This window comes from Pseudophryne corroboree, chromosome 5, assembly GCF_028390025.1.
Source record: "Pseudophryne corroboree isolate aPseCor3 chromosome 5, aPseCor3.hap2, whole genome shotgun sequence".
Classification (NCBI taxonomy): Eukaryota; Metazoa; Chordata; class Amphibia; order Anura; family Myobatrachidae; genus Pseudophryne; species Pseudophryne corroboree.
In genome coordinates, this window is record NC_086448.1 from 281,262,522 (window position 1) to 281,288,025 (window position 25,504).

A 25,504-nucleotide genomic window follows, 5' to 3' on the forward strand; every position below is an offset into this window, starting at 1 on the left:
AATCTCTGGCGGGAAAGGATATAATGCCAATAATTTTTTAGGAATTATCAGTTTTTTATCGGGGGAAACCCACGCTTCATCACACACCTCATTTAATTCCTCAGATTCAGGAAAAACTACAGGTAGTTTTTTCTCACCGAACATAATACCCTTTAGTGGTATTAGTATTATCAGAAAATAAGAATTTACTTACCGATAATTCTATTTTCATAGTCCGTAGTGGATGCTGGGGACTCCGAAAGGACCATGGGGGATAGCGGCTCCGCAGGAGACTGGGCACAAAGTAAAAGCTTTAGGACTAGCTGGTGTGCACTGGCTCCTCCCCCTATGACCCTCCTCCAAGCCTCAGTTAGGATACTGTGCCCGGACGAGCGTACACAATAAGGAAGGATTTTGAATCCCGGGTAAGACTCATACCAGCCACACCAATCACACCGTACAACTTGTGATCTGAACCCAGTTAACAGCATGATAACAGAAGGAGCCTCTGAAAAGATGGCTCACAACAACAATAACCCGATTTTTGTAACAATAACTATGTACAAGTAATGCAGACAATCCGCACTTGGGATGGGCGCCCAGCATCCACTACGGACTACGAGAAATAGAATTATCGGTAAGTAAATTCTTATTTTCTCTAACGTCCTAGTGGATGCTGGGGACTCCGAAAGGACCATGGGGATTATACCAAAGCTCCCAAACGGGCGGGAGAGTGCGGATGACTCTGCAGCACCGAATGAGAGAACTCCAGGTCCTCCTCAGCCAGGGTATCAAATTTGTAGAATTTAGCAAACGTGTTTGCCCCTGACCAAGATGCTGCTCGGCAAAGTTGTTAAGCCGAGACCCCTCGGGCAGCCGCCCAAGATGAGCCCACTTTCCATGTGGAATGGGCTTTTATAGATTTTGGCTGTGGCAGGCCTGCCACAGAATGTGAAAGCTGAATTGTACTACAAATCCAACAAGCAATCGTCTGCTTAGAAGCAGGAGCACCCAGCTTGCTGGGTGCATACAGGATAAACAGCGAATCAGATTTTCTGACTCCAGCCATCCTGGAAACATATTTTCAGGGCCCTGACTACATCCAGCAACTTGGAATCCTCCAAGTCCCTAGTAGCCGCAGGCACCACAACAGGCTGGTTTAAGTGAAATGCTGAAACCACCTTAGGAAGAAATTGAGGACGAGTCCTCAATTCTGCCCTGTCCGTATGAAAAATTAGGTAAGGGCTTTTATAGGATAAAGCCGCCAATTCTGAGACACGCCTGGCTGAAGCCAGGGCTAACAGCATTACCACTTTCCATGTGAGATATTTTAAGTCCACAGTGGTGAGTGGTTCAAACCAATGTGATTTTAGGAATCCCAAAACTACATTGAGATCCCAAGGTGCCACTGGAGGCACAAAAGGAGGCTGTATATGCAGTACTCCCTTGACAAACGTCTGAACTTCAGGAACAGAAGCCAGTTCTTTTTGAAAGAATATTGACAGGGCCGAAATTTGAACCTTAATGGACCCTAAATTTGAGGCCCATAGACAGTCCTGTTTGCAGGAAATGCAGGAACCGACCCAATTGAAATTCCTCTGTAGGGGCCTTCCTGGCCTCGCACCACGCAACATATTTACGCCAAATACAGTGATAATGTTGTATGGTTACATCCTTCCTGGCTTTGATCAGGGTAGGGATGACTTCATCCGGAATGCCTTTTTCCTTCAGGATCCGGCGTTCAACTGCCATGCCGTCAAACGCAGCAAGTCTTGGAACAGACATGGTCCCTGCTGGAGCAGGTCCTTTCTTAGAGGTAGAGGCCACGGGTCTTCCGTGAGCATCTCTTGAATTTCCGGGTACCAAGTCCTTCTTGGCCAATCCGGAGCCACGAGTATAGTCTTTACTCCTCTCCTTCTTATGATTCTCAGTACTTTTGGTATGAGAGGAAGAGGAGGGAACACATACACTGACTGGTACACCCACGGTGTTACCAAAGCGTCCACAGCTATTGCCTGAGGGTCCCTTGACCTGGCGCAATATCTGTCGAGTTTTTTGTTGAGGCGGGACGCCATCATGTCCACCTTTGGTTTTTCCCAACGGTTCACAATCATGTGGAAGACTTCTGGGTGAAGTCCCCACTCCCCCGGGTGAAGATCGTGTCTGCTGAGGAAGTCTGCTTCCCAGTCGTCCACTCCCGGAATGAACACTGCTGACAGTGCTATCACATGATTCTCCGCCCAGCGAAGAATCCTTGCCACTTCCATCATTGCCCTCCTGCTTCTTGTGCCGCCCTGTCTGTTTACGTGGGCGACTGCCGTGATGTTGTCCGACTGGATCAACACCGGCTGACCCTGAAGCAGAGGTCTTGCCCGACTTAGGGCATTGTAAATGGCCCCTAGTTCCAGGATATTTATGTGAAGTGACGTTTCCATGCTTGACCACAAGCCCTGGAAATTTTTTCCCTGTGTGACTGCTCCCCAGCCTCTCAGGCTGGCATCCGTGGTCACCAGGGCCCAATCCTGAATGCCGAATCTGCGGCCCTCTAGGAGATGAGCACTGTGTAACCACCACAGGAGAGACACCCTTGTCCTTGGAGACAGGGTTATCCGCTGATGCATTTGAAGATGCGATCCGGACCATTTGTCCAGCAGATCCCACTGAAAGGTTCTTGCGTGGAATCTGCCGAATGGAATCGCTTCGTAAGAAGCCACCATCTTTCCCAGGACCCTTGTGCATTGATGTACTGACACTTGGCCTGGTCTTAGGAGGTTCCTGACTAGGTCGGATAACTCCTTGGCTTTCTCCTCCGGGAGAAACACCTTTTTCTGTACTGTGTCCAGAATCATCCCTAAGAACAGCAGACGTGTCGTCGGAATCAGCTGCGATTTTGGAATATTTAGAATCCATCCGTGCTGTCGTAGTACTACTTGAGATAGTGCTACTCCGACCTCTAACTGTTCTCTGGACCTTGCCCTTATCAGGAGATCGTCCAAGTAAGGGATAATTAAGATGCCTTTTCTTCGAAGAAGAATCATCATTTCGGCCATTACCTTGGTAAAGACCCGGGGTGCCGTGGACAATCCAAACGGCAGCGTCTGAAACTGATAGTGACAGTTCTGTACCACAAACCTGAGGTACCCTTGGTGAGAAGGGCAAATTGGGACATGGAGGTAAGCATCCTTGATGTCCAGAGACACCATATAGTCCCCTTCTTCCAGGTTCGCTATCACTGCTCTGAGTGACTCCATCTTGAACTTGAACCTTTGTATGTAAGTGTTCAAGGATTTCAGATTTAAAATGGGTCTCACAGAGCCGTCCGGCTTCGGTACCACAAACAGTGTGGAATAATACCCCTTTCCCTGTTGTAGGAGGGGTACCTTGATTATCACCTGCTGGGAATACAGCTTGTGAATGGCCTCCAATACCGCCTCCCTGTCGGGGGGAGACGTTGGTAAAGCAGACTTCAGGAACCGGCGAGGGGGAGACGTCTTGAATTCCAATTTGTACCCCTGAGATACTACCTACAGGATCCAGGGGTCCACTTGCGAGTGTGCCCACTGCGCGCTGAAATTCTTGAGACGGGCCCCCACCGTGCCTGAGTCCGCTTGTAAGGCCCCAGCGTCATGCTGTGGACTTGGCAGAAGCGGGGGAGGGCTTCTGTTCGTGGGAAGAGGCTGTTTGCTGCAGTCTTTTTCCCCTTCCTCTGCCCCGGGGCTGATATGAGTGGCCTTTTGCCCGCTTGCCCTTATGGGGACGAAAGGACTGAGCCTGAAAAGACGGTATCTTTTTCTGCTGCGAGGTGACTTGGGGTAAAAAGGTGGATTTTCCAGCCGTTGCCGTGGCCACCAGGTCCGATAGACCGACCCCAAATAACTCCTCCCCTTTATACGGCAATACTTCCATATGCCGTTTGGAATCCGCATCCCCTGACCACTGTCGCGTCCATAATCCTCTTCTGGCAGAAATGGACATCGCACTTACTCTTGATGCCAGAGTGCAAATATCCCTCTGTGCATCTCGCATATATAGAAATGCATCCTTTAAATGCTCTATAGTCAATAATATATTGTCCCTGTCCAGGGTATCAATATTTTCAGTCAGGGAATCCGACCAAGCCACCCCAGCACTGCACATCCAGGCTGAGGCGATTGCTGGTCGCAGTATAATACCAGTATGTGTGTATATACTTTTAAGGATATTTTCCAGCTTCCTATCAGCTGGTTCCTTGAGGGCAGCCGTATCAGGGGACGGTAACGCCACTTGTTTTGATAAGCGTGTGAGCGCCTTATCTACGCTAGGGGGTGTTTCCCAACGCGCCCTAACCTCTGGTGGGAAAGGGTATAATGCCAATAATGTTTTAGAAATTAGCAGTTTTTTTATCGGGGGAAACCCACGCTTCATCACACACCTCATTTAATTCATCTGATTCAGGAAAAACTACGGGTAGTTTTTTCACACCCCACATAATACCCTTTTTTGTGGTACTTGTAGTATCAGAAATGTTCAAAACCTCCTTCATTGCAGTGATCATGTAACGTGTGGCCCTACTGGAAAATACGTTTGTTTCCTCACTGTCGACACTGGAGTCAGTGTCCGTGTCAGTGTCTGTATCGACCTGAGGTAACGGGCGTTTTATAGCCCCCGACGGTGTTTGAGACGCCTGTACAGGTATTAACTGATTTGCCGGCTGTCTCATGTCGTCAACAGTCTTTTGTAAAGTGCCGACACTATCACGTAATTCTTTCCATAAGACCATCCAGTCAGGTGTCGACTCCCTAGGGGGTGACATCACTAACACAGGCAATTGCTCCGCCTCCACACCATTTTCCTCCTCATACATGTCAACACAGCGTACCGACACACAGCACACACACAGGGAATGCTCTGATAGAGGACAGGACCCCACTAGCCCTTTGGGGAGACAGAGGGAGAGTTTGCCAGCACACACCAGAGCGCTATATATATATACAGGGATAACCTTATATAAGTGTTTTTCCCTAATATAGCTGCTGTATATATTAATATGCCAATTTAGTGCCCCCCCTCTCTTGTTTTACCCTGTTTCTGTTGTGCAGGACTGCAGGGGGGAGTCAGGGAGCCTTCCTCCAACGGAGCTGTGAGGAAAAAATGGCGCTTGTGTGCTGAGGAGATAGGCTCCGCCCCTTTTTCGGCGGCCTTTCTCCCGCTTTTTTGTGGAAAACTGGTAGGGGTTAAATACATCCATATAGCCCAGGAGCTATATGTGATGTATTTTTAGCCATTTAAGGTATTTTCATTGCGTCCCAGGGCGCCCCCCCCCAGCGCCCTGCACCCTCAGTGACCGGAGTGTGAAGTGTGCTGAGAGCAATGGCGCACAGCTGCGGTGCTGTGCGCTACCTTATTGAAGACAGAACGTCTTCTGCCGCCGATTTTCCGGACCTCTTCACTCTTCTGGCTCTGTAAGGGGGCCGGCGGCGTGGCTCCGGGACCCATCCATGGCTGGGCCTGTGATCGTCCCTCTGGAGCTAATGGTGTCCAGTAGCCTAAGAAGCCCAATCCACTCTGCACGCAGGTGAGTTCGCTTCTTCTCCCCTTAGTCCCTCGATGCAGTGAGCCTGTTGCCAGCAGGTCTCACTGAAAATAAAAAAACCTATTTAAACTTTTACTCTAAGCAGCTCAGGAGAGCCACCTAGATTGCACCCTTCTCATTCGGGCACAAAATCTTAACTGAGGCTTGGAGGAGGGTCATAGGGGGAGGAGCCATTGCACACCAGCTAGTCCTAAAGCTTTTGCTTTGTGCCCAGTCTCCTGCGGAGCCGCTATCCCCCATGGTCCTTTCGGAGTCCCCAGCATCCACTAGGACGTTAGAGAAATATGTAAAACATTTTTCATTGCCTCAATCATGTAACGTGTGGCCCTACTGGAAGTCACGATTGTCTCTTCCCCGTCGACACTGGAGTCAGTATCCGTGTCGACATCTGTATCTACCATCTGAGGTAACGGGCGTTTTAGAGCCCCTGATGGCTTTTGAGACGCCTGGACAGGCACAAGCTGAGTAGCCGGCTGTCTTATGTCGTCAACTGTTTTTTGCAAAGAGCTGACACTGTCACGTAATTCCTTCCATAAGATCATCCACTCAGGTGTCGACTCCCTAGGGGGTGACATCTCTATTATAGGCAATTTCCCCCGCCTCCACATCATTTTCCTCCTCATACATGTCGACAACGTGTCGACACAACGTACCGACACAGCACACACACAGGGAATGCTCTGACAGAGGACAGGACCCCACTAGCCCTTTGGGGAGACAGAGGGAGAGTATGCCAGCACACACCAGAGCGCTATATATATACAGGGATAACCTTAAATAAGTGTTTTTCCCCCTTATAGCTGCTATTTGTAATTATTATGCCAATTAGTGCCCCCCTCTCTTTTTTACCCTGTTTCTGTAGTGCAGGACTGCAGGGGAGAGTCAGGGAGACGTCCTTTCAGCGGAGCTGTGAAGGAAAATGGCGCCTGTGTGCTGAGGAGATGGGCTCCGCCCCCTTTTCGGCTGCCTTTTCTCCCGCTTTTATGTGGAATCTGGCAGGGGTTAAAATTCATCCATATAGCCCTGGGGGCTATATGCGATGTATTTTCGCCAGCTAAGGTGTTTCTATTGCTGCTCAGGGCGCCCCCCCCCTAGCGCCCTGCACCCTCAGTGACCGGAGTGTGAAGTGTGCTGAGGAGCAATGGCGCACAGCTGCAGTGCTGTGCGCTACCTTGGTGAAGACAGGATGTCTTCTGCCGCCGATTTTCCGGACCTCTTCTTGCTTCTGGCTCTGTAAGGGGGCCGGCGGCGCGGCTCTGGGACCGGACTCCGAGGCTGGGCCTGTGTTCGGTCCCTCTGGAGCTAATGGTGTCCAGTAGCCTAAGAAGCCCAATCCACTCTGCACGCAGGTGAGTTCACTTCTTCTCCCCTTAGTCCCTCGATGCAGTGAGCCTGTTGCCAGCAGGTCTCACTGAAAATAAAAAAACCTAACACTAAACTTTCACTAAGAGCTCAGGAGAGCCCCTAGTGTGCACCCTTCTCGGTCGGGCACAAAAATCTAACTGAGGCTTGGAGGAGGGTCATAGGGGGAGGGGCCAGTGCACACCAGGTAGTCCTAAAGCTTTACTTTTGTGCCCAGTCTCCTGCAGAGCCGCTATTCCCCATGGTCCTTACGGAGTTCCCAGCATCCACTAGGACGTCAGAGAAAGTATATGAAAAATATGAAAAAAATCTAAAGATAAAAATATCTTTGTATTATTCTAATCATTTTTATAGTCAAAACTCTGGAGTAAAAAAAAAAGAAAGTCTATGGACTGGTGATGCAGTGCCTTCCCTGCATACCTTTGCCGCACATCTCAAAGAGACTCACCAAAACCAGCTAAACCGGCCTAAACTTCTGCCAGGTTTGGACAAATCTCTTGCACATAAGGAGGCTGCAAGAAAGAGAATGAAAAATTAAACGAAAAAAACAAAAAAAGGTCCTCCTCGGTCGCCCGAACAGTAGAATTTTTTTTTATTACTGCCGTTGGGCGCCCTCAAGTGGCGGCCGTGGGAGAAAAAACACATTTGAACCAGCCCCACTAATTTCCCCCCTCCAGCCTCACACATTCCACATTAGAGGAACCACCTGTATATTGATATTAGTGTAGTGAAAGACCCACACAAGGTAAAATTAGAAGTAGCCAATTACAAATCTATGATATCACCCAATCATGTATATAACACTGTACAGTTTTATTTAAGCGAGACATCACACATTCATGTAGAGATTCCAATTTTAATTTAGGTCATTTTTTGTCTAGTCCATGCCTGAGATACACTTTACGGACAAGTCCAATTACCCATCACACAGCATGATAAAAACCTAGAGTGATGTATTGTAACAATTTTTTCTAAAATGGAACAAGAATTTGATATTAAAAAAAAACCCACACTAATATTTAGTATGACACTTTCACATTCCACATAAATAACTTTTCAGGTTTTTTTAACTTATTTTTTTATAAATTACCTGCACTAAAGACCTTTGTTTGTTGGCAAAGACTGACTGAGGAGAATTCAATATGCTGCACCCTCCTTGTACTCATGAAGCACAGCTGAAATAAACAAGACTTAAACCTTCAGTAGCAAAGCAACCAAGGAAAGAGGTGGAGGGGAATTAAGTGGATATTAATGAGAAGCCACAATATCGTTTCAGTGTACTAGGGGCTCAGAAATAGGAATATAAAAGAATTTGCTAATTTAATTCGTGTTTTATTTACCCTTGTGTGAATAGCTGGTAAAATACAGAAGACCTAAGTTAGCCAACAGTAACCAAATCATACAGCAAAATCATAAACCTTTCTCCGCAATCTTAAGCTCTCTGCCTGCTACTGAAATGATCCATTATTCCCACATCTTTTGCAGATAACCCAATTCTAGAAATACAAGCAGATGAAAAATATCCTATACCAGAGGAATAAATGGCAGATCAGCATTCAGTCACCACCTGCGGAACAGATAATATTTTAGAATCGTTTCGTGTTTCAGGGTTCCATAGAAAGGGCAATATATTTCATGAAGTGTGCCAATTAATCACGACCACATTTTTTATGGAATATTGCACCTTAAAATTCAATATCCATATTCAAGAGCCATTTGTAACATTAACAGATGTACAAGTAGAGGTTTCCTGACCCTGCCTTATTTCTGTTTAGAAGCAACACTTCAATGCACCTGCGTCTTCCTGCAACACCGGACAGACTCGCTCTAAATGCTTTTAAAAGACCACCAAGAAACCGAATAGTTGCCTTTTATCTAATACACCATTTCAACAGTATAAACTGCTGTCACACTTACGGAACCGTATGTGTTCATATTTCTGTTGGCTCAATTCATATGTTGTCACATTCTGCAGAATAGTGAGCACCTGGAAACACCTCTTAGTCCCTGTGTAGTGCAGTTAGTTTCTGCTATACATGTATATGCGCCAGTGCTCTGCTAAAACACAAAACGCAGTCAAGTCTGTGCTCAAAGAAAATAAAAAATCAGTGCACATATTCTGCAGTATGATGTCTGAAGACAAATTTTATAGCAATGCAATAGAAACCAGGTTAATTCCTACTGTATTTTGTAGGTTGATAATTTCTTTTTCTTGTTAAATAGAATCTAGTGCACAGCTGTAGATTGTTACCTATCAAAATCTGTATCAAATACCCATCTAGAGAAGAAAAAAAAAAAAAAAAAAATTTAAAGAAGCCAAAAAAAGGGTATAAAACTAAATCCCTTTAAGGTCACTTAAATAATGGGACACTGAAAGCAGACAACAAATGTAAAATATGAAGCAATGACTTGATTCAATAGGTGTATCAATCTGAAAGGGGAACTCTAGTGCCCCCCTTCCACTCCCTGTCCAAACACAACTATATCGAAAATACAATCTGTTTCCCGTAAGATGGCAATCCATGTGGTGTCCGCTACGAGCATAGCAAAACTGAGGTAGTCAACCTGGGTGAAGGCTCAGCATAACACGCTTTTAATAACCACTGAAAGCTGCTTTTCCATTCTTCTCTTAAGACATGTAACGATTACAACAATGGGAATTCTGGTTCAATTCTCAGTGCCTCGACGACATGTTCCCATACTCAAGGACAAAGAAGCAGGGATGTGGGGGAGATGTAGCAAGTAAAAGTAGGCGATTTGTTTTGGGATCCGGTCATTTGCATTATTCAGTACGCAGCGCAGAAGCTCAAACAGCTCAGATGATCTCAAGTCCAATAGCTGTAGTTTGTTTACCGTAGCGGGCAAGTTGTCAGATTTCTGTTAAATGTTTTTGCCACTTTACTGTTCACCTAGAACGGCATACTGGTTATCTAACTGAAGTCGGAGGGCCTGATTCTGCGCAGCTTCTTCTCTTGCACGGTTTTTATGTTTTACCATCTCAAAAGTCTTCTCCATTTCTTTATCCCTGTTGTGAAATGAACAGTGTTAACGTATTCAGTTAGCAATGGTGGAAAGTGTGACAAGAGCACAGAACAGAAGTGATGCAGCACTATGGCTCATTTACCACCACATAGAACAGCAACTAGATACTTGCTTTCAGCATCTACAATTGCACCAGAGATAAAAGTTCACTGCAGACTTGTTACTGAGGCTCAGTGAATATAATGAAGCTAGAACAATGGCAATGATGCAAATTAACACAAGATGGATGCACTTGCTGCTGCACTGCATGCGCAGAACCAGGTGCATACATTCACCCTTACGCAGTTTATGCATCTCAGCAGTCAGGCCGACCCCGTGCATATGCAAGGTTCTATAGAAATTACCTATCTGCACCAGTCCACAATTCCATCAACACACCATCACTGAATGTAGCCTATACTGTATGTAGTCACTAGATTACATTCCTTTAGTCCCAAGCTGAGATGGCTGAGTTGTGTACAACTCTCCAAAATTTGTAAGCGAACCCTAGACAGGTCCAGAAGTAAACTTCTTAATTAATCTAATATTGTAAATGGGATAGAATGGGCTTATGTCCTAATGTGCCAGGGATGTGCAGTCAGGACAGACAGGGAAGGCAGAGCCTCCAGTCATACTTCCGGTCAAACTCGAGATTTTACATAAAAAAAAACTATTAAAATAATAAAGATTTATAAACAAAACATCATCTTTGTTTATTGTAATCCTTTTTATAGGAAACACTGACCAGCTTTGTGGAGGTCCTTGGAGCTGCAGGGAGACAAGAGATGGGACAGCAACAGCTCTGCTCTACAGTCAGACACTGCTTACCATGGCCAGTAAAGCTGCACAGAAAGGTAGCCAACAGAGGCATGCCTCTGACTGGGGTGTGTGTCTTGTGCACTGCTGGTCACTTGGATGTATCAGGTGACCAGGAAGTGCATTGTAGTCGAAGCTTAGTCAGCAGCATCAAGAGAAGACAGGGATGCAGGCAGAAGACTCACTGGACACTGTAGCTTAGTGTAGTGAGGGGAGTTACACTGATTAGGGGGTAATACAGGCTCCCATGAATTCAGACCAATCCCCATGCGTGCCTCCCTATCCATTCATCTCACCGCACGCCACTATAGTGTGCTCACTAAGAACTGAGACTTATATCAGCAACCAATGAAAAACACTGCTTGCTGCTAGTTTTAATCATCTTGCACATTTATACTACACTGTAGAGACATTTGTATGTATTTGAGTGTACTTACCTGCGGGTCTCTGTATGCTTGGCAGTGGACTGTAGCGATGGGAACTGGGCATCACTATAGATTTCTGGGGGACCCTGGGGTTTCCGTGTTGGAGCAGATGCTCTCGCAGCAGGAGGTCTATATACACCAGTGGACTGGACAGGCTCTGGAGCTTCTGGAACTAAGAAAACGGAAATTTACAAATACAGACTTACCATATAAGACATGTAGTAAGGAATCTGAAGGCAGGCATACATTGAAAAGAGGTTATTTAAAAAAGACTTGATAACTAGCCATACAAAAACGACACTATGACAAATGATTAGATAAACAAATTAAAGTGACTGCATATATAAGTAAAAGCTACACTAAAGTGTAATACTGCACAGGAAGAATGTGATTGGATGATGTATATGACTTACCAACATTTACAGGAGCTTGAGCAGGAGCAGTCTTATTCCAAGGCCCTGATGTCTTGTCTGTGCCATAGCCTCCGGCATCCTCCCAGTCTGCACCTTGATCTTCCTTTTTCTCATAGTCATCATCTTCCTTTTCATTGCTGCAAAGTTAAATCAAGAACAGTACATCAATTTCACATTCCAATAAGTCATTATTTCTTTACAAGTTGTACATGGCAACAGACATATTACTCCTAGTAGAGCATTTGCAGGGGAATAAAAATGTAAACTGGTAAAGTGAGCATCTGGGTGAACACATGGTTTACCGGCCTATATTAGGCTGCAGAACAAAAAGCAGACTTTGACTTGTATCATCATTAACACTGTGTCATGTATTAACCAATCACAGAATTTCCACAAAGCAAGTCTGCCTCCTAACATGGCAGCTAGCTGTGTAACAGACAAGTTTAGTTACACATAAACTCTAGTTATGACTTACATATTTGGCCCAGTAATACAAAGTCTTTGATATATTAATTTCAGAAGTGACCTTATGTGGTCAAGTAAAGAACAAATCGCTGTCCAGAATAGGATCATGTTGCCTCTCTCAGCTGCCTCACATGAAAGCCCTAGTTGCCAAGCTGTTAAATATTTATCTGAAATACAAGCAACTTAAACATCAACTTTTTTTTTGTTTTTTTTAAACTTAAGTTATAATGGCTACATAGGTAAATATAGTTCGATATGCTTTAAGCTTTGAAACGACATAAAAGGAAGTGTGTGGAATTTAAACGTATTTGATCATGATGCATAATTTACACAAAAAAACAACAACACGGATAAAAAAGAACCCTTGTTTAACAATAACACACCATTGTTCTCTGGGCTGAGTTTGTTCTTATAGGGAGTGGATACTCCCAGCACTTTATGACTTGGACAAAGTATAGGCGTTGCATCACATTGGTCATTCAATACCATAAAATCCTGTATTATTTTACTAGATTCAGATTTACAAGTTTCACATCCAACACCTCAGGAGAGATAATCACTCTGTTTATGTACAGAGTAGTATACCCCAATAGATGAATTCAAAGATAAATTCCCGCAAAACAGAATTTTGGAGAAAGTCCCTATGTAGCAGGAACAAAAAAAATAAGATTTTACTCACCGGTAAAACTATTTCTCGTAGTCCGTAGTGGATGCTGGGAACTCCGTAAGGACCATGGGGAATAGACGGGCTCCGCAGGAGACTGGGCACTCTATAAGAAAGATTTGGTACTATCTGGTACTATCTCCCTCTATGCCCCTCCTCCAGACCTCAGTTAGGATACTGTGCCCGGAAGAGCTGACACAATAAGGAAGGATTTTGAATCCCGGGTAAGACTCATACCAACCACACCAATCACACCGTATAACTCGTGATACTATACCCAGTTAACAGTATGAAATATAACAGAGCCTCTCAACAGATGGCTCAACAATAACCCTTTTGTTAGGCAATAACTATATACAAGTATTGCAGACAATCCGCACTTGGGATGGGCGCCCAGCATCCACTACGGACTACGAGAAATAGATTTACCGGTGAGTAAAATCTTATTTTCTCTGACGTCCTAGTGGATGCTGGGAACTCCGTAAGGACCATGGGGATTATACCAAAGCTCCCAAACGGGCGGGAGAGTGCGGATGACTCTGCAGCACCGAATGAGAGAACTCAAGGTCCTCCTCAGCCAGGGTATCAAATTTGTAGAATTTAGCAAACGTGTTTGCCCCTGACCAAGTTGCAGCTCGGCAAAGTTGTAAAGCCGAGACCCCTCGGGCAGCTGCCCAAGATGAGCCCACCTTCCTCGTGGAATGGGCTTTCACTGATTTAGGATGCGGCAATCCAGCCGCAGAATGCTCCAGCTGAATTGTGCTACAAATTCAGCGAGCAATAGTCTGCTTAGAAGCAGGAGCACCTATTTTGTTGGGTGCCTACAGGATAAGAAGCGAGTCAGTTTTCCTGACTCCAGCCGTCCTGGAAATATAATTTTTTAAGGCCCTGACTACGTCCAGTAACTTGGAATCTTCCAAGTCCCTAGTAGCCGCAGGCACTACAATAGGTTGGTTCAAGTGAAAAGCTGATACCACCTTAGGGAGAAACTGGGGACGAGTCCTCAATTCTGCCCTATCCATATGGAAAATCAGATAAGGGCTTTTACATGACAAAGCCGCCAATTCTGACACACGCCTGGCCGAAGCCAAGGCCAATAACATGACCACTTTCCACGTGAGATATTTCAGATCCACAGTTTTAAGTGGCTCAAACCAATGTGATTTCAGGAAACTCAACACCACGTTGAGATCCCACGGTGCCACAGGAGGCACAAAAGGGGGCTGAATATGCAGCACTCCCTTTACAAAAGTCTGAACTTCAGGCAGTGAAGCCAGTTCTTTCTGGAAGAAAGTCGACAGAGCCGAAATCTGGACCTTAATGGAACCCAATTTTAGGCCCATAGTCACTCCCGACTGTAGGAAGTGCAGAAAACGACCCAGCTGAAATTCCTCTGTTGGGGCCTTCCTGGCCTCACACCACGCAACATATTTTCGCCAAATACGGTGATAATGGTTTGCGGTTACTTCTTTCCTGGCTTTTATCAGCGTAGGAATGACTTCCTCCGGAATGCCCTTTTGCTTTAGGATCCGGAATTCAACCGCCATGCCGCGGTAAGTCTTGGAACAGACAGGGCCCCTGCTGTAGCAGATCCTGTCTGAGCGGTAGAGGCCATGGGTCCTCTGATATTATTTCTTGAAGTTCTGGGTACCAAGCTCTTCTTGGCCCATCCGGAACCACGAGTATCGTTCTTCCTCCTCGTTTTCTTATTATTCTCAGTACCCTTGGTATGAGAGGCAGAGGAGGGAATACATAAACCGACTGGTACACCCACGGTGTCACTAGAGCGTCCACAGCTATTGCCTGAGGGTCCCTTGACCTGGCGCAATATCTAGTTTTTTGTTTAGGCGGGACGCCATCATGTCCACCTGTGGCCTTTCCCAACGGTTTACCAACAGTTGGAAGACTTCTGGATGAAGTCCCCACTCTCCCGGGTGTCGGTCGTGTCTGCTGAGGAAGTCTGCTTCCCAGTTGTCCACTCCCGGAATGAACACTGCTGACAGTGCTAAGACGCAATTTTCCGCCCATCGGAGAATCCTTGTGGCTTCTGCCATCGCCATCCTGCTTCTTGTGCCGCCCTGTCTGTTTACATGGGCGACTGCCGTGATGTTGTCTGATTGGATCAGTACCGGCTGGTTTTGAAGCAGAGGCCTTGCCAGACTTAGGGCATTGTAAATGGCCCTCAGTTCCAGAATATTTATGTGTAGGGACGACTCCTGACTTGACCAAAGTCCTTGGATGTTTCTTCCCTGTGTGACTGCCCCCCCGCCTCGAAGGCTGGCATCCGTGGTTACCAGGACCCAGTCCTGTATGCCGAATCTGCGGCCCTCTTGAAGATGAGCACTCTGCAGCCACCACAGTAGAGATACCCTGGTCCTTGGAGACAGGGTTATCAGCCGATGCATCTGAAGATGCGATCCCGACCACTTGTTCAAGAGGTCCCAGTAAAAGGTTCTTGTATGGAACCTGCCGAATGGAATTTTTCTTCGTAAGAAGCTACCATTTTTCCCAGGACTCATGTGCAGTGATGCACCGATACCTGTTTTGGTTTCAGGAGGTCTCTGACTAGAGATGACAGCTCCTTGGCTTTCTCCTGCAGGAGAAACACTTTTTTCTGTTCTGTGTCCAGAACCATCCCCAGGAACAGTAGGCGTGTGGTAGGAACCAGCTGTGACTTTGGAATGTATAGAATCCATCCGTGCTGTTGTAGCACTTCCCGAGATAGTGCTACTCCGACCAACAACTGCTCCTTGGACCTCGCCTTTATAAGGAGATCGTCCAAGTACGGGATAATTAAAACTCCCTTTTTTCGAAGGAGTATCATCATTTCTGCCATTACCTTGGTATAGACCCTCGGTGCCGTGGACAGTCCAAACGGCAGTGTTTGGAATTGGTAATGGCAATCCTGTACCACAAATCTGAGGTACTCCTGATGAGGATGGTAAATGGGGACATGTAGGTAAGCATCCTTGATGTCCAGGGATACCATGTAATCCCCCTCCTCCAGGCTTGCAATAACCGCCCTGAGCGATTCCATCTTGAACTTGAATTTTTTAATGTATGTGTTCAAGGATTTCAAATTTAAAATGGGTCTCACCGAACCGTCCGGTTTCGGTACCACAACCAGTGTGGAATAGTAACCCCGTCCTTGTTGAAGTAGGGGCACCTTGACCATCACCTGCTGGGAATACAGCTTGTGAATTGCCTCTAGCACAGCCTCCCTGCCTGAGGGAGTTGTCGGCAAAGCAGATTTGAGGAAACGGCGGGGGGGAGACGCCTCGAATTCCAGCTTGTACCCCTGAGATACTACTTGAAGGATCCATGGATCCACCTGTGAGCGAGCCCACTGATCGCTGAAATTTTTGAGGCGGCCCCCCACCGTACCTGGCTACGCCTGTGGAGCCCCCGCGTCATGCGGTGGACTCCGAGGAAGCGGGGGAAGAATTTTGATTCTGGGAACTGGCTGACTGGTGCAGCTTTTTCCCTCTTCCCTCGTCTCTGTGCAGAAAGGAAGCGCCTTTGACCCGCTTGCTTTTCTGAAGCCGAAAGGACTGTACCTGATAATACAGTGCTTTTCTTAGGCTGTGAGGAAACCTGAGGTAAAAAAATTTCATCCCAGCTGTTGCTGTGGATACGAGGTCCCAGAGACCATCCCCAAACAATTCCTCACGCTTATAAGGCTCTATGTGCCTTTTAAGTCAGCATCACCTGTCCAGTGTCGGGTCTCTAATACCCTCCTGACAGAATGAACATTGCAATAATACTGGATGCCAGCCGGCAAAATATCCCTCTGTGCATCCCTCATATATAAGACTACGTCTTATGTTCGCAAAATAGTATCCCTGTTTGAAAGGGTTACAGACCACGCTGCAGCAGCACTATCTGCAGGTCTCAGTCTAGTACCCGAGTGTGTAAATACAGACTTCAGGATAGCCTCCTGCTATTTATGAGCAGGTACCTTCAAAGTGGCCGTATCCTAAGACGGCAGTGCCACCTTTTTTGACAAACGTGTGAGCGCCTTATCCACCCTAGGGGATATTTCCCAGCGTAACTTATCCTCTGGCGGGAAAGGGTACGCCATCAGTAACTTTTTAGAAATTACTAGTTTCTTATCGGGGGAACCCACGCTTCTTCACACACTTCATTCACTCATCTGATGGGGGAACAAAACACTGTCTGCTTTTTCTCCCCAAACATAAAACCCCTTTTTTGTGGTATCTGGGTTAATGTCAGAAATGTGTAACACATTTTTCATTGCCGAGATCATGCAACGGATGTTCCTAGTGGATTGTGTATATGTCTCAACCTCGTCGACACTGGAGTCATACTCCGTGTCGACATCTGTGTCTGCCATCTGAGGTAGCGGGCGTTTTTGAGCCCCTGATGGCCTTTGAGACGCCTGGGCAGGCGCGGGCTGAGAAGCCGGCTGTCACGTCATCCAGCCTTTTATGTAAGGAGTTGACACTGTCGGTTAATACCTTCCACCTATCCATCCACTCTGGTGTCGGCCCCCCAGGGGGCGACATCACATTTATCGGCATCTGCTCCACCTCCACATAACCTTCCTCCTCAAACATGTCGACACAGCCGTACCGACACCGCACACACACAGGGAATGCTCTGACTGAGGACAGGACCCCACAAAGTCCTTTGGGGAGACAGCGAGAGAGTATGCCAGCACACACCAGAGCTATATATAATGCAGGGATTAACACTATGGGGTATATGCAATTGCGGTCGAATTCCCGAAATTGTCGAATTTCGGGTCATTTTCGACCAAAAAAAAAAAAATCGCCTATGCAATTCAGTGCTTTCCGACCAAAAAACGGACTTTCAAAATTCGACTTTTTGAAATTCGAATTTTTGCAAATTCGACTTTTCTGCAATGATACAAGTGCTGCAATTCGACCAAAGCATATTCAATTCAAGTTTGGAAATTCGACAGCAGTGCTTTTAGACAGCAAATTCGTCATTTTCAATCCACCACACTTTGGAGGGTGAAAACAAATAAAAAAATTTTAAACATGTTTTTTTTTGTGTTTTTTTTTTGGGGAATAGCAGATCTATTTATATTAGAAGGGATTAGGTACTTTTTTTTTTTTTGGAGGCACAAATATTATTTATATATTTTTTAAAATATATATATATTTTTTTTTTATGCTGGAACAGTGAAATCATAAAAAAAAATGGCGTGGGGTCCCCCCTCCAAAGCATAACCAGCCTCGGGCTCTTCGAGCTGGTCCTGGTTCTAAAAATGCGGGGAAAAAATTGACAGGGGATCCCCCGTATTTTTAAAACCAGCACCGGGCTCTGCGCCTGGTGCCAAAAATACGGGGGACAAAAAGAGTAGGGGTCCCCCGTATTTTTAACACCAGCATCGGGCTCCACTAGCTGGACAGATAATGCCACAGCCGGGGGTCACTTTTATGCCGTGCCCTGCGGCCGTGGCATTAAATATCCAACTAGTCACCCCTGGCCGGGGTACCCTGGGGGAGTGGGGACCCCTTCAATCAAGGGGTCCCCCCCCCCCAGCCACCCAAGGGCCAGGGGTGAAGCCCGAGGCTGTCCCCCCCCATCCAATGGGCTGCGGATGGGGGGGCTGATAGCCTTTTGTGATAATAAAAATATATTGTTTTTTCCAGTAGTACTACAAGTCCCAGCAAGCCTCCCCCGCAAGCTGGTACTTGGAGAACCACAAGTAGCAGCATGCGGGAGAAAAACGGGCCCGCTGGTACCTGTAGTACTACTGGGAAAAAAATACCCAAATAAAAACAGGACACACACCGTCGACAGTAAAACTTTATTTCATACGTCGACACACACATACTTACCTATGTTCACACGCCGACATCGGTCCTCTTCTCCATGTAGAATCCACGGATACCTGAAAAGAAAAGATCAATATACTCACCTCAGCCATGGTCCAGAGATAAATCCACGTACTTGGCAAAAAAACAAACCGAACACCCGCTCCATGCCGGACTGAAAGGAGTCCCATGCTGACACATGGGACACCTTTCCACGAATGAGACCTGTCAGTGACAGCTGTCACAGAAAGGTCTCTAAGCCAATCAGGAAGCGCAACTTCGTTGCGCTCACCTGATTGGCTGTGCGCTGTCTGTACTGTGACAGCACATCGCAAAGCCGCTCCATTACTTTCAATGGTGGGAACTTAGCGGCTAGCGGTAAGGTCACCCGCCGGTCAGCGGCTGACCGGCGGGTGACCCCACCGCTACCCGCAAAGTTCCCACCATTGAAAGTAATGGAGCGGCTTTGCGATGTGCTGTCACAGTACAGACAGCGCACAGCCAATCAGGTGAGCGCCACGGAAGTAGCGCTTCCTGATTGGCTGAAATTACTTCAGTGACAGGAGTCACGTGATGTCCCGGCATTCGGGAGAAAGGGGTCTGATGTGAAAGCATTGGACCCCTTTCTAGTCCGGTATGGAGCGGGTATTTGCGTTTTCTTTTTTTTTTACAAGTACGTGGATTTCTCTCTCTGGACGTGGATTTATCTCTGGACGCTGGAAGGTGAGTATCATTTTTTCACAGGTACCCTCGGATCGTCGGAGACCGTGGCAGTCGGCGTGTCAACATAGGTAAGTATGTGTGTGTCGGTAGTGTGTAATAAAGTTTTACGGTCACGGTGTGTGTGTCCTGTTTTTTTTGGGGTATTTTTTTCCCAGTAGTACTACAGGTACCAGCGGGCCCGTTTTTCTCCCGCATGCTGGTACTTGTGGTTCTCCAAGTACCAGCTTGCGGGGGAGGCTTGCTGGGACTTGTAGTACTACTGGAAAAAATATATTTTTATTATCACAAAAGGCTATCAGCCCCCCCATCCGCAGCCCATTGGATGGGGGGGGACAGCCTCGGGCTTCACCCCTGGCCCTTGGGTGGCTGGGGGGGGACACCCCTTGATTGAAGGGGTCCCCACTCCCCCAGGGTACCCCGGCCAGGGGTGACTAGTTGGATATTTAATGCCACGGCCGCAGGGCACGGCATAAAAGTGACCCCCGGCTGTGGCATTATCTGTCCAGCTAGTGGAGCCCGATGCTGGTGTTAAAAATACGGGGGATCCCTGGCCAATTTTCCCCCGGATTTTTAGAACCAGGACCAGCTCGATGAGCCCGAGGCTGGTTATGCTTTGGAGGGGGGACCCCACGCCATTTTTTTTTCCGGGTATTTCCCGTTTTTTAAAATCGCGGCAAAATCCGCCAAATCGGCCGATTTTCGCCCGCGACTCTGGCGAATCTGTTTTTCATTGAATATGGTGAATTCCGGAAGCCACCTTCCGGAATTCACCTGGCGAATTTAGTCGAATTAAAAAACGGCGAAAAATTGCCGCGATTCGCCGTGAATTGCATATACCCCTATAACTGAGTGATTTTTTCCCCCAATAGCTGCTTGTATACACAATATTGCACCTAAATTTAGTGCCCCCCCTCTCTTTTTAACCATTTGAGCCTGAAAACTACAGGGGAGAGCCTGGGGAGCTGTCTTCCAGCTGCACTGTGAAGAAAAAATGGCGCCAGTGTGCTGAGGGAGATAGCCCCGCCCCTTTTTCGGCAGACTTTCTCCCGCTTTTTATGGATCTCTGGCAGGGGTATTTTACACATATATAGCCTATATGACTATATATTGTGTAGATTTGCCAGCCAAGGTGTTTAATATTGCTGCTCAGGGCACCCCCCCCCCCCCAGGGCCCTGCACCCATCAGTGACCGGAGTGTGAGGTGTGCATGAGGAGCAATGGCGCACAGCTGCAGTGCTGTGCGCTACCTTGTTGAAGACCGAAGTCTTCTGCCGCCGATTTTCAGGACCATCTTCATGCTTCTGGCTCTGTAAGGGGGACGGCGGCGCGGCTCCGGGACCGAACGATCGAGGTCGGGTCCTGTGTTCGATCCCTCTGGAGCTAATGGTGTCCAGTAGCCTAAGAAGCCCAAACTATCTCCAGTCAGGTAGGTTCGCTTCTTCTCCCCTTAGTCCCTCGTAGCAGTGAGTCTGTTGCCAGCAGATCTCACTGAAAATAAAAAACCTAAAATATACTTTCTTTTCTAGGAGCTCAGGAGAGCCCCTAGTGTGCATCCAGCTCAGCCGGGCACAAGATTCTAACTGAGGTCTGGAGGAGGGTCATAGTGGGAGGAGCCAGTGCACACCAGGTAGTCCTAAAGCTTTCTTTAGTTGAGCCCAGTCTCCTGCGGAGCCGCTATTCCCCATGGTCCTTACGGAGTCCCAGCATCCACTTAGGACGTCAGAGAAATGACAGTAAGAAGATGGTTGGCTGGTGATTTATCACTCTGTCGATCTCCACTTTTTAAGGCTTAATACATTTGGGCCCTAGTGTCATCTGACTCCACACATCCAGTCTAATATGTCTCCCCTAAATGAAGAATAGAGGGAATACAGTGGCTTGCAAGAGCATTCAACCCAAGATATGCAGTTCCTCTTATTCCCGCCCCAGATTTCTTACTGTGTTGCTTTCCAGACACTCTCAATAACCACCTGATACTGGTCACTGTGGCAGTTACATCTACTAACTTGTCCCACTAGCTCATATTGTCTCAATTATCACCACCCTCCTCTAGAGCAGAGCTCTACTATCTGTCCCAACTGTGTACGTTCTTTTCAAATACGTGTTTGCTCTTTCATTTTTATGTACTACTATTTGGGTTTGTGTTTTGCTGTACTGTACCAACTGTTTGGCAGCATTTTATAACTAAACAATGTGGAAGTATTTCAGAATTTAATGGTCTTGTTGCACATCATTTAGTATTACTGACAGCATACTTAAGTATAGACCATATATAAAAATCAAATAAGAATTTACTTACCGATAATTCTATTTCTCGTAGTCCGTAGTGGATGCTGGGAACTCCGTAAGGACCATGGGGAATAGCGGCTCCGCAGGAGACTGGGCACAAAAAGAAAGCTTTAGGACTACCTGGTGTGCACTGGCTCCTCCCCCTAAGACCCTCCTCCAAGCCTCAGTTAGGATACTGTGCCCGGACGAGCGTACACAATAAGGAAGGATTTTGAATCCCGGGTAAGGCTCATACCAGCCACACCAATCACACCGTACAACTTGTGATATGAAACCCAGTTAACAGCATGATAACAGAGGAGCCTCTGAAAAGATGGCTCACAACAAGAACCCGATTAGTTAACAATAACTATGTACAAGTATTGCAGACAATACGCACTTGGGATGGGCGCCCAGCATCCACTACGGACTACGAGAAATAGAATTATCGGTAAGTAAATTCTTATTTTCTCTGACGTCCTAGTGGATGCTGGGGACTCCGAAAGGACCATGGGGATTATACCAAAGCTCCCAAACGGGCGGGAGAGTGCGGATGACTCTGCAGCACCGAATGAGAGAACTCCAGGTCCTCCTCAGCCAGGGTATCAAATTCATAGAATTTTGCAAACGTGTTTGCCCATGACCAAGTAGCTGCTCGGCAAAGTTGTAAAGCAGAGACCCCTCGGGCAGCCGCCCAAGATGAGCCCACCTTCCTTGTGGAATGGGCTTTTATTGATTTAGGCTGCGGTCATCCTACCGCAGAATGCGCCAGCTGAATAGTGCTACAAATCCAGCGCGCAATAGACTGCTTAGAAGCAGGAGCACCCAGCTTGTTGGGTGCCATCAGGATAAACAGCGAGTCAGTTTTCCTGACTCCAGCCGTCCTGGAAAAATAAAATTCAGGGCCCTGACTACGTCCAGCAACTTGGAATCCTCCAAGTCCCTAGTAGCCGCAGGCACCACAATAGGTTTGTTCAAGTGAAAACCTGAGACCACCTTTGGGAGAAACTGAGGACGAGTCCTCAACTCTGCCCTATCCATATAGAAAACCAGATAAGGCTTTTACATGACAAAACCGCCAATTCTGACACACGCCTGGCCAAGGCCAAGGCCAACAGCATGACCACTTTCCACGCGAGATACTTTAGCTCCATGGTTTTAAGTGGCTCAACCAATGCGACTTTAGGAAATCCAACACCACGTTGAGATCCAAAAAGTGCCACAGGAGGCACAAAAGGAGGCTGAATATGTAGTACTCCTTTAACCAAAGTCTGAACGTCAGGCAGTGAAGCCAGTTCTTTCTGGAAGAAAATCGACCGAGCCGAAATCTGGACCTTGATGGACCCCAATTTGAGGCCCAAACGTCACCCCTGCTTGCAGGAAGTGCAGGAATCGACATAGTTGAAATTCCTCCGTCGGGGCCTTCATGGCCTCCCACCAAGCAATACATTTTCGCCAAACGCGGCGATAATGTCTTGCGGTGACATCCTTCCTGGCTATGATCAGGGTAGGGATGACTTCCTTCGGAATACCCTTTTCCTTTAGGATCCGGTGTTCTACCGCCATGCCGTCAAACGCAGCCTCGGTAAGTCTTGGAACAGACAGGGTCCCTGCTGTAGAAGGTCTTGTCTAAGCGGCAGAGGCCAAGGGTCCTCTGCCAGCATCTCTTGATGTTCCGGGGACCAAGCTCTTCATGGCCAATCCGGAACCCCGAGTATGGTTTTCACTCCTCGCCTTCTTATTATTCTCAGTACCTTGGGTATGAGAGGTAGAGGAGGAGACACATAAACCGACTGGTACACCCACGGTGTCACTAGAGCGTCCCCAGCGATCGCCTGAGGGTCCCTTGACCTGGCGCAATATCTTTTCAACTTCTTGTTGAGGCGGGACGCCATCATGTCCACCCGTGGTCATTCCCAACGGTTTACCCGCATTTGGAAAACTTCTGAATGAAGTCCCCATTCTCCTGGGTGTAGGTCGCCCATCGGAGAATCCTTGTGGCTTCTGCCATCGCCATCCTGCTTCTTGTGCCGCCCTGTCTGTTTACATGGGCGACCGCCGTGATGTCGTCTGATTGGATCAGTACCGGCTGGTTCTGAAGCAGGGGCCTTGCTTGGCTTAGGGCATTGTAAATGGCCCTTCGCTGCAGAATATTTATGTGAAGCGAAATCTCCAAGGAAATTTCTTCCCTGTGTGACTGCACCCCAGCCCCGAAGGCTGGCATCTGTGGTCACCAGGACCCAGTCCTGTATTCCGAATCTGCGGCCCTCTAGTAGATGAGCCCTCTGCAGCCACCACAGCAGCGACACCCTGTTTCTTGCTGACAGGGTTATCCGCTGTTGTATCTGTAGATGGGACCCGGACCATTAGTCCCACAGGTCCCACTGGAACGTCCTTGCGTGGAGTCTTCCGAATGGAATTATGCTTCGTACGAAGCTACCATTTTTCCCAGGACTCGTGTGCATTGATGTACCGACACCTGTCCTGGTTATAGGATGTCTCTGACTAGAGATGACAACTCCTCTGCTTTTTCCACTGGAAGAAACTCTTTTCTGGTCTGCGTTCAGAAACATTTCCAGGAACAGAAGACGTGTCGTCGGGACCAGCTGTGACTTTGGAATATTGAGAATCCAGTCGTGCTGTTGTAGCACTTCCCGAGAGAGTGCTACCCCCACTACCAACTGTTCTTTGGACCTCGCCTTTATCAGGAGATCGTCCAAGTACGGGATAATAAAAACTTCCTTCTTGCGAAGGAGTATCATCACTTCTGCCATTACCTAGGTAAAGACCTTCGGTGCCGTGGACAACTCCACCAGCCGCGTCTGGAACTGATAGTGACAGTCCTGTACCACATATCTGAGGTACTCCTGGTGAGGAGGGTAAATGGGGACATGCAGGTATGCATCCTTGATGTCCAGGGAGACCCTGTAATCCCCCTCGTCCAGGCTCGTAATATCCGCCCTGAGCGATTCCATCTTGAACTTGAAACTTCTGATATAAAAGTTCAAGTATTTTAATTTCAAGATGGGTCTCACCGAAACGTTTCGGTACCACCACCACTGTGGAATAGTAACCCCTTCCTTGCTGAAGGAGGGGCACCTTGACAATCACTTGTTGTGATTATAGTGTTGAATATCCACCAACACCGTCTCCCTGGCAGAGGGAGGTGCCGGTAAGGCAGATTTTAGGAAACGGCGGGGGGAAGAACATCTCGAACTCCAGCCTGTACCCCTGAGATACTACTTGAAGGACCCAGGGATCCATGTGAGAGAGCCCACTGTCCGCTGAAATTTCTGAGACGGGCCCCCACCGTACCCGGGTCCGCCTGAGCAGCCCCCGCACCATGCTGTGAACCTACCGGACGCAGGGAGGATTTCTGCTCTTGGGAACTAGCTGTGTGTTGCAGCTTTTTCCTCTACCTTTGCCTCTCGGCAGAAAGGATGAGCCTCTAGCCCTCTTGCTTTTCTGGGGCCGAAAGGACTGTACTTGATGATACGGTGCTTTCTTTTGTTGTGGGGTAGCCTGTGGCCAAAAAAAAAATCGATTTCCCAACAGTAGCTGTGGAAACGAGGTCTGAAAAACCATCCCCAAACAGTTTTACCCCCTTATAGGGCAACTTCTGGCGGCAATGGACCTAGCGCTTATTTTTGATGCCAGCCGGCAAATATCCCTCTGTGCATCACGTATGTATAAGACCACGTCTTTTATATGCTCTATTTTCAGCAAAATATTGTCCCTATCCATAGTTATTTTCCGACAAGGAATCTGACCACGCAGCGGGAGCACTGCACATCCATGCCGAAGCAACGGCTGGTCGCAATATAATGCCCTAGTGTGTGACTATATCTTATAGGGTAACCTCCTGCTTTCTATCAGCAGGTCCCTTCAGGGCGGCCGTATCCGGAGACGGTAGTGCCACCTTTTCTGATAAGCGTGTAAGCGCTGTATCTACCCTATGGGGTGTTTCCCCGCGTGACCTATCCTCTGGC

The 25,504-nt window shown here is 47.4% G+C and overlaps 1 protein-coding gene across 1 annotated transcript in view; it reads right to left on the minus strand.

Moving 5' to 3' along the window:
- Positions 1-7,705: 7,705 nt before the first annotated feature.
- Positions 7,706-25,504, minus strand: part of CDV3 (CDV3 homolog) — a 61,012-nt gene continuing 43,213 nt past the window's right edge. The window contains exons 3-5 of the mRNA XM_063922377.1: positions 11,589-11,725; positions 11,188-11,347; positions 7,706-9,938 (exon numbers count right to left, since the gene is read on the minus strand). Of these exons, the coding sequence (XP_063778447.1) occupies positions 9,812-9,938; positions 11,188-11,347; positions 11,589-11,725 (424 nt within the window). The 3' untranslated portion in view covers positions 7,706-9,811. The remainder of the gene's footprint in view (positions 9,939-11,187; positions 11,348-11,588; positions 11,726-25,504) is intronic.